This window comes from Mercenaria mercenaria, chromosome 14 (assembly GCF_021730395.1).
Source record: "Mercenaria mercenaria strain notata chromosome 14, MADL_Memer_1, whole genome shotgun sequence".
Lineage (NCBI taxonomy): Eukaryota > Metazoa > Mollusca > Bivalvia > Venerida > Veneridae > Mercenaria > Mercenaria mercenaria.
In genome coordinates, this window is record NC_069374.1 from 37341677 (window position 1) to 37352067 (window position 10391).

Sequence of the window (10391 nt, forward strand, 5' to 3'; positions counted from 1 at the left end):
ACTGCGCGGACGCAAAGCCACTATGTTGGTTTTCCCATGGCACGGCTCGTTTGTCGTTTAAATATTATAAGGGGCTTTGGTGATATATGCTTCGTGTCATCGTTTATACAATGATGTGTCAGGATTTCCCTCCATCAAGATATAAGGTAGTGACCGGACACAATATATGATCTGTATTAATTTAAACTTTTAAACTTGACAAAGAAGCTAAAGACCTCGATCTTGGTTACATAAATTCGTCACTTGACTTTGATGATTTTTTCCATTTTGTTTTGAACTCCATCAAAATACACAACATATTATAGACTGGAATAAGAAGTATATAGCATATACTTTGACATTTCAACATCTTACTTGGGGCTAGGTATTAGTGTTTAGAGTACAAAACATTACACTCTCTGTGTAAAAAGTATGAAACTGAAACACAAAAGTAACCTATGTGACATTGACTTTTAAATGCAATCTTTGCATTGGAGTTGTGGTGAATATTTGTTGCATGATAATCAACCTTTAGCTTGTCGGCGGCGAATTATTCTGCCTTTGCGACCAGTGTAGACCAAGACCAGCCTGCATTTCCGTCCAGGCTGATCATGGTCTGCACTGGTCGCTATTCAGTCAGTAAATTTTCAGTGAAAACTTCTTCAAATAATAAATGGTATTGCCAAAACTGACTTATAGACCAGTCCATTTTAGAAATTTAGCAAGCTAAAGGTTAAAAAAAACTATTGACAGAGTTGTGGAGGACGGATGCATGTCAAATCTACAGGCCTTACCGGCTTCAAACAAGTAGGGTACTAGGACATAGTAATTGATTTACAAATCTATTCTTCCCATTTACAATATAACATTTTCACAATTACAAATACCTGCAAGGGCGAGTGAATAGCTCTAAATAGTATAATCAAAATTTTAGAATCATTATCTGAACTTTGTCTCCCGATTTAACATTTTGTCAGATACAATCAGATTGTCCGATACAGACTGTTTGTTCGTAACAGACTGTTTGTCCGACAGAGCCTGTTTGTCCAATATATTAGAATGAATAGTTTTAATTTCATGCACTTTGTCTGTGTGTACTGAACAAATCTTCGTCATTGTAATCTTCCTGCTGCTAGAGGCAGAGTCATTTGATCTAAATGAGTCTCGTAGATGTGCCCTCAGCGGTTTAATGAATGTTCGATATAAGCACTTCCGGAAAGACTTATTGACGACAAGGTATATATAAAAATTCGCAAGAAAAGAAAAGACGAGACAAATTTCATAGCACATATGATAAATTCTGTTGGTTTCAAGATCTATGCCTACGCCCATATTCACAGTTACGTCATAACTGTTGTATAATAGTAAAATGCTATATGGTATCTCCGGGATCAGTCGAACTACAACAACAGTTGTAACAACAAAAGAAATACGTCGATTTTCTTGCACCCTTCTAGAATACTGAGACGAGTTACTATCCACTCTTCTGAAATTTTCCTCACCTTTTCTCAGTTGATATATGAATAAAAGTGTAAATGTCAGAAGTGTTACACATGGAATGAAATGGCGCAATATAAATGCTATCCATAAATAAATACAGTCTTTTCCGCAGCCATACCCTGGGAGCTCCCATTGACATAACCCTTCTACTGCCTTTTCACTTCCTAAATGAAATGCGTGAAGAAATGGACTCAAAATGAATACAGAAACACAATATATTTTCACGATTTTAAACCGATTAAAACATGTTTCATATCTATAAGGGTATGCCATGGAAACGTATCTCTGAATTTCAAGGAACAATGTCAAAAAGATTGAGACAGTATGGAATGATTTCGACAAAAAGTATTTCGAGATCATAAATCCACGACAAAGACTCTTACTAAGGATATATCCGTCAACGGGTGGAAGAGTTGGCTGGAGGTATACTGTTGGTGACAATATATTTCCATCATTTTCTACCTCACTATACCAAGCTGAGGCTGAAAGATGCGCAGGGCTTGCTGTTACTATGTAATGATTATCAGTGCTGTTGCTGTCGCCAACTGACAGGTTGAAGCTTGAAGTAGTTTGAAACAGATTGTATCCCATACTACTATTATACTTATATATTTCATTAGTTTGGTTCGTGAATGTATCGTCATAGTCATAGATACGAAGCGGGTCGAATCTCTGGTACACCATGATGTAAGTTGGCAATGTAACCAGTCCGGTTAGAGTATCGGAAATGGCTATCGCAGAGAGAACGACATTTGTTGGATTGCGCATCTTTCTGCGCATAAATACTGATAAGATAAGAAGGTTTTGGAAGAAGGTGACGACTACCAAAACTTCCCAAAGATACAAGTAGACTGGTCTTTCAAATTTGTAACCAGGATACATGTATTCATCTTCATAGTCGTAGGTGTAGTTATAGTCGGCTGTGTCGGACTCTGTACTATAAGTGGTCATATCCGGAAAATTTACTCTAAATTGTTCACCGTTTAATTGTACTTTTAAACATTAATATTTTAACTGCGTATTTGTGATCTGGATGAAATATTTATCCATAGAATAACTTTCCAAGATGTCAGGAGACTCTGCAGTTTTTAACCTTTTCTGATTTTTCGTTTAACATATTAACAGTTATCCGTTTTTCTAATGCATCTGTCCGTTCTGTGTTCCACTGGAATGGAGTATGTAGGACAAACTGAAAATAAATAAGATATATCAAAAACACACAATTACAACATCATGTTTGAGTTACACCTACATTACATGTGTATTGTTCATATAATTATAAGATGAAATGCAGATGTTTTAGAAGCTTGCTAGACCATACAATGTCATTAACATTAATTTAGAATACTACAGAATAGGTAATGTTAATATCCGATTGATTCTATGGGACAATTTATTAAATCAGAATAAAGTACCAATTATGAAAAAAAATGAGTTTACTAATGTTAGACAACCTAGTACGCAAATGATTGTCGTCGTTGTCTTATGAACTTAGCAACATGTAAGCAGCATGTTAGCAACATGCTAACAGCATGTTGGCAACATGTTCGCCCACTGTTTGTACTTGAAGTGATTTCAGTAATCAAAGGTACAAACTAATAATATTTTAATATATTGACAGATCTCAGCAAGCAACAAAAGTGTTGGACTTCATAATAGTAACGTCACACAATAGGTGTGGAAACTATGAACTAGTTATAGACTATTTAGGAATTGAAGATTTCAACTAACAAATGTGATGTTGCTTTTGCAAAATACGTGTGTGTATGACAGAGATAGGCAGACATGTTTAACTTTAAACAGTAAACACTTTTGGTAGGAACTAAACACTTTATTTAAACAATTAAGCTGTTGAAAGTGCAACCAAATAACTTACACGACAGTGGAAATTCTCGTGAGATATAAATTGCAGCTTAAAATAAAATACATGCACATTATAGATGAGTTAAATTTGTAATCATAAAATGTGTGAAGTCAGAGAAAATACAACTCAGAAAAATTAAAAGTACCTTGCGCACACACATATCTCATTTAACTGACGATCTGATAGAACGCCAAACACATGAATTGCATATGTGATGATCCAAACACATGAATTGCAAATGATCCAAACACATGAATTGCAAATGTGATGATTTTCTAAGGAAGAAAATGATCCAAACACATGAATTGCAAATGTGATGATTTTCTAAGGAAGAAAATGATTAGGGAAATCAGTATGCAATTAAGATGCGACTTCAGAAAAGGAAAACAAATGTTGATATGTCTACTTTAGTGCTTTAATGTTTTCTTGTTTCACGTACGATAACATCCCTATCACAGAAGAACAGTTGACGTTCACTACTAAAGATACAATAATAAAGTAACATTGCTATGCATAGCCTTATATAGCAGTGTGGGAAATGCTTTTTTTATAAAGCAAACAATATCAATAAGTATCCACCAGGTGAGAAAGTTTCTCAGGATATCATTAAATACTATGTCATATCTTAATATTTTATAATGGTTTGGTACATAAAGTGAGATATGAATAGCTTCTCAATGCCACTTTATGAAATTTGGGCAAGCGTTATTAGGTGTAAAACCTTGAAACTGTCATGACAATGCGTTCAACCCCTTTACATGAGAAAGAACAAGTATTATTACATTTGTTAAATTTTTTGTAGAGTGATACTAATGCCGTTTACAGTTCCGAAAAAAAAAATCCTATGGTATTCATTCTTACAAAACTATCATTGATAATATATTTATTGATGGAAAGACAATGCACTATCATTCCAGAAATGCCTGTAATGTTTATTTTTTTACCCAATTAATGTTCGACTGTAATGAATGATATAAACAGCTACATGGATTTTTATTGCTGATGAAAACGACCTGATAGTTTAACAAATCGGACATTAATTTAGATTTTTATTGATTATCAAAAAAGAAATTACAACATTTAAGAACAAATTTATAGAAAAACTTTGTTTTAACGTTATTAATACACGGGAAGAGGTTATACGTCCGTGGAATAATTTCATGAGGGCGTAGCCCGAGTGAATTATTCTGGCGACGTACAACCGATTTTGAGTGTATCAATTTAGGTAAAACACGACCTTGCTATACATTATTTCGATTCTAATATGCACTTATTATTAAACAGTAGATAAAATATAGAAGCGCTCTTTCTTGGTCTCAACAAAAACATTGCCGCCATCGCACGTGACGTCATTTTAGCGTAAGCATGTTTTAACAGAAACAAGCATATTAGCACAAGATATATATTTAGCACTATGTACATTCTGTTATCATTTCTAGTCTTATGAAGAGAACTGTCACTTATATAGGGGGAACACGCGGTGTATGAGAAAACACTTTGATTGTCATTACCACCTAGATTTGATACATACTTGAAGTGCCTAATTATCCTGACTCTGAAAATCATCCATATTTTCCTCAAACAAATAAACTGAAGAAGCTGAGCCAAACAAAATCTTTACCCGCGACTAAATCAGATTAAGTCAACACATTTGCGTAGAATTTTTCTGTATCAGTAACACTTTTGGAAGCTGTAAAAAATTTAATGCATAAATAAATCTCCAATGCCTTTAATTTCTTATTTATGGTCCTTGAAAATGTCCGAGGATATGTGCGTATTTATGATGAACGACAAATTATCTGAACGAGAAAACAAATGAAATACGTGTTTATGAAGCTTTTTAGCCTCACTTATCAACAACTTTATCAAGCATTTTGTAAGTCTGTGCAGAACAAATACCCAATAGTATTGATTTCTGTGTTAGTTTGATATTGTACAAAACATATGTCCAGGCAACAGGCAAGCCAACAAATATTTATTATTTCTGATATTTTGTTTCTTCTTCTTAGCTTAATGAAGCTATCTGATATTTTCAAACACGGTTGATACATTTTACATATCATATATAAAATCGACATAGCAGTAAAACGTCTTTGATCAAAATTATTCAGATTTGTTTTAGAACAGATATACCAAATGCACAAGTACTACTGTATACCTTGTGGTTTGTATCAGATCTGTGCCCTAGTTTACTGGTATCTAGTATTCTTTCATCCTTGTCAATATATGCAAAAAGTCAAATTTTACTCAGTCTAAATGACCCTTAACTGGTGACTTAAATGAAAAACTCACCATATTGTAAATCCCGTTCTTTTAACTGTAGAAGGCCCGCTTTCAAAACTCTACTCGTTTGGGTAAATCGGTAGTACAAAAGCCATCAAAAGTACCATTTCTTGTGGTATATAGAGTTAATTTTAGAGCTATCAAAGTGATAAATAATTGGACCCATTCCGTATTAAAAGAACATTACATCTTATAATTATACAAAGAACACTCGACACACTGTTGACAATCTGAAACAATCATACACTGTATTAGATATCATGCTTCTCAAGTATCAACGAAAATTCTCTTAAAATGGACAATATTTGATCCTCGTCACATCCGCTTCCTTGTATTCATTTTGTTAATAAGTTAACCATTGTTAAAACTGCACGTGTAAACAGTGGGACAGCATTTCGTCCTCGTCTAGTTGTGTATAAATGTCAATTTTAGGTTATAGTGTATAGTGATTTTAATGTAGTAAATGCGTGACTAAGTGGATGTTTCCTTTGCATTAGTTACCGCCTATTAAGATATTTATTATGTTGCACTATTGTGTAGTGTGTAAAATGAAAGGAAAAGTAAGAGGAAGTTTTAAAAATTGTAATACTATTAAAACACAACGTAAGTACGAGGACAAATAACATAAGAAATGAACACATAAAATATTTAACAAATATTATTCTCTCAGTATGAATTAGATAATAATACAGATTTTTATCCAAACAACATTTCCTCCGTAATCACATGTGTGTTTGTAAAGTAAGGGGACGTGGTCACCCATCCCGGTATGTGTAGAAAATTTATGTATCTGCATGCTTGATTTTGAAAACAACCTCATACAAATAATTCTTGTTTTCCTGATATGCAAAAAAAAAAAAAAAAAAAAAAAAAAAAAAAAAATATGAACACAAGAAGGCGTAGCCACTTTTCCCTGTACTATAAAACTCGAGTTTCAAACTGTCAAAAACATTCAATTTCCAGGTTTGTTTCGAAAGATATCGAACAAAACAAAACAAAACAAAAATATATTATCACGGTTTAAAAAATATATATCTTTTAAATATTTACTAACCTACAAATTCGTGTGAACAGTCATTCATCGTATCTTTGAAATACATCAGCAAATAACTGTTTTTGATAACTTCATTTTTTGCACGACCTTCTATGTTTACAAGTGTCGAGAAAGGGCGATAAATTATCCATTATTTGACGAAGAACCAAAAGGCGAAACACGGAAATTAAAATACACAATTATAAAACAAACTCTCTTTTCTATGCCGAGGCAGCGTATTATTAAGAAAAAAAACGTACATAAACTGCCACAAACACGTGTTAAACTCCACCAATTTCTAATGCAATTAAACTGATGAACATTAACCCATCCGGGGAAAAAAATGCCGTTTCTCAACAGAATTTCAGTTATGCAACGGCATGCAGTTAACCTAACCAGTGTTCATGGATTCTGTACAGGTTCTCTACAAATTCAAATGTTCTCCGCAAGTAACTGTCAATTTATTCACATGAATCAGAGGTTAGTACGAATGATTTCAGACACAATGTTTTTATCAAATCGTAACAGAGCAATGAATTGTAAATTGTCCAGTGCTTCCAGTATAATGCTAAATTATGAAGTAATGCCTAAATTTTCTGTACTCTGCTTAGATTATATAACTGCAACCACGTATTACAGATTATAGTTATGTCATGGTTATTGCATCATTTTGGCTTTGTGAATGTTTTACGATCCTGTATATTTTGTATCCGTTTTAACTCTCTTTCCAGGTGAATGCATTTTTTGTTTTAGCTTTAACGCCGTTTCTCAACAAAATTTCAGTTATGCGACGGCGGGCAGTTAACCTAACCAGTGTTGCTGGATTCTGTACAGATTCTCTACAAATTCAAATGTTCTCCGCAAGTAACTGTCAATTTATTCACATGAATCAGAGGTTAGTACGAATGATTTCAGACACAATGTTTTATCAAATCGTCACGGAGAACATACGCCTCGACCAGGGCTCTAATTCACGACCCCGCGATCCGTCGATCTGCGCTCTCCCTATGAGCTAAGCGGGCGGGATTTCAATCAAGAGTTATTAAGGTTTAGAAAAACATAAGGAATTAACGAAGTAAAAGGTTAAACATTTAGATTATTTATTTACTGAGACAGTATTGTTTTTGTGAAGGGGGTTCCAACCAAACATGGTTTTTATATCAGTTAGAATAATATTTAACTTTTGAAAAGAAGTATTTTTCGTAAATGTGCAGCGTTTAAGTTAGCTTTAAGTAGATTGTAAAATAAAGCACAGTTGAAAACAAGCCTTCATGTAAAATGCCACACTTTTTTTGATGCACAGAAGACAAAGTCAGCTATATATTTTATTATAATTTTAAAAGTTCTTGAGCGAAAAGCTGAACGTTCCTACATTTTTTGACTATATTGACGCGGATATCAATTGCCATTAAACACTTTGTAAAACTGACATGAATTAAAAGAAAAAAAAACTAGATAAAACATCATTATTATTAAAATAACCCATATGTCTTACGTTATACTGTCGTGTATTTTGTTACTAATTCAAGAGAAGAAATATTTCATTTACACTGTCTTGTTTAAAGAGCTAAAAATAAGGTAAGGGTGAAGCTGGCCCCAAATGTGTTGGCAACCTCTCTCCCAGTTTACTTCATACAGATTACTGACCGTTCCAAGGCGGTGCCCCTATTTTCAACTTTTCGTTTTGTTATTTATGTTATGTATATTGTCTTGCATGTTGGTGGTGTTTCTTCCCTTCACATGCCCCTTTATGACCCCATCCCCACCCCCAGCCCCAATTTTAAAATACATCCCCATCTTTTACACCTATTCCTTCCCCCTTTGACCCATTCCCCTTTTAAATATTCCATATCTAAATGTACATTTGATGGATTTCTAGAAATGTCTATGTTATATTTCACAACCATTATATTGTGCTTGGCCTACTTTGCGCTGTGTGGCTCTGGCTGAGTTTGCTGTGCTCAAACGCTTCCAATATATCTACTGCTACATTTTCATTTTTTTAAAGTCACTTTAAAATTAAATTATTATATCATTTGTAATAAAGTTTAGTACATGTATGGTAGATCTTAATTATTTTAAGAACTTTTAATACCTTGGAAAATTAGACGTTCTCGTAAATTTTAGCATAATCAAAGACCTCTTTACAAAAAAAAAATGTTGACAAAATACCTTCACTATGTTATAATTGCTGATAATGAAAATAACTCAAATATTTTCTTAATACCTACAACAGACAATAAAAACCTACTCGATTAATTTCTAGATGGGGTGCTTTGTGATTTCAGTTACACTTACAGGCAAGTGATAACTTTTTTCCCTTGTATAGCCTGTTTAATTATTTGGTAACTTTGGAAATATAAATTTATTCAAAAGGTAAAGTTTCTACATACCTTATCACTTTCCCGAGACAATAACACCAAAACGATTCCAGCATGAAAATAATATGATGGCTCCTTAAACCTTTATTATCTAGTAAGATACAGGATTTTTTTTTAAATCTAAATATCTAAGATGCTATCAGAAAATTTCGAAATGGCGCTTGCTTCTTTCAATAAATATCCAGCTGGATTATTTTCAGATAAAACGCGTGCACACCATCGCAGATAATTATCAGTAATACTCTCGCAAACATTGGCACAAACACTTATAATCAATGCTTGAATTGCGTTTTGTTAGATGTATCAGTGATTACAGCGGTCACTGCTATTGTCTTTTGAATGATGAAGTAATATTGTCTCAGCCCTTTGGCATTCAGGCATTGTAAAATATTCACATATATAAGAACAATTGCTGTCATAACTATTTGCCGGCGTGGCCGCACAAGTGTAATGAATAAATGAACAAAACTCACACACTCGGTCAATGCATAATCTACGTAATAATTATTGCAATTCTGTAAATTATATTGACCATGCTAAAAGCCGTAAACAATTTATATTGTATTGCAATAGAAATATATTAATATGTGAAGTAAGTTATTCTGTTATAGTTCTGTGTTGCCTCTACATATTACACTAGTTTGGTTTTAGTGTAATTTTGTCGAAACAACGCCACGAAGCCACCAACCGTTTTCTCCAATTTTACCATAATAAGGTTTTCCTTTTCTCTGTTAAATTAAAGACAGTATTGATATGATTCACCAACGATTGTAGGCGGAACTTTTTAAAGTGTTAAAAATATCTTCATCAGTTTTTAGTTGAAGAGATGAGATGTTTTCAAAATTAAACAATTCAAACTACCACATATAAAGACATGTAGAATGTTGTATTACTCTAACATAGATCTTGCAAAAAGCAAAGGATCTTATTAAAGGCAATATTATTTTCTCAAAATATTACCTAGGATCAAACCATTTCTAAAGCTGCAATTGTAGTTTTGATGCGCATGTTTTCTTTTCGGGATAGCACATAGTGTAATCGTACTCCTTGATAAGTGTATAATATTGTATATCATTTAATTATATGATATTTATTATTTCGAAGAAATATTGATTAAATGTACTTTACACCTCATGTTTCCATAAAACACTGCAGGTTGAAACACCTGATTATTTTCAATTAAACAATTTATCATACTACTCTGAAAAAAATCTATGATTGAAGCTTTATTAATTGTTTTTTTTAATCATCAAGTGATATTATCACACTCCTGTAACAGTCTGTGTTAATGATATTGACATACGTATTTGAACGTACGCCGTCGTATTCGGTGGCAACAAATAGAACTTCT

The 10391-nt window shown here is 33.2% G+C and overlaps 1 protein-coding gene across 4 annotated transcripts; it reads right to left on the bottom strand.

Moving 5' to 3' along the window:
• Positions 1-431: 431 nt before the first annotated feature.
• On the bottom strand, positions 432-9201 carry LOC123527285 (uncharacterized). Of its 4 annotated transcripts, none has more exons than XM_045306647.2 (2): positions 9053-9201; positions 432-2668 (listed from the first exon to the last, which is right to left on the bottom strand). In XM_045306647.2, exon 2 carries the CDS (start codon positions 2428-2430, stop codon positions 919-921), a length of 1512 nt encoding a protein of 503 aa, XP_045162582.2. In that variant the 5' UTR covers positions 2431-2668; positions 9053-9201; the 3' UTR covers positions 432-918. The 4 variants fall into 4 exon arrangements, with proteins under 4 accessions (XP_045162582.2, XP_045162580.2, XP_045162579.2 ...); XM_045306645.2 differs by lacking the exon at positions 9053-9201 and adding an exon at positions 6681-6810; XM_045306644.2 differs by lacking the exon at positions 9053-9201 and adding an exon at positions 5636-6033.
• Between the last annotated feature and the right edge of the window lie 1190 nt (positions 9202-10391).

What these genes read in the sequence shown, in the direction of transcription:
- LOC123527285 (XM_045306647.2), bottom strand. Translation starts at nt 2,430, where the DNA reads ATGACCACTTATAGTACAGAGTCCGACACAGCCGACTATAACTACACC.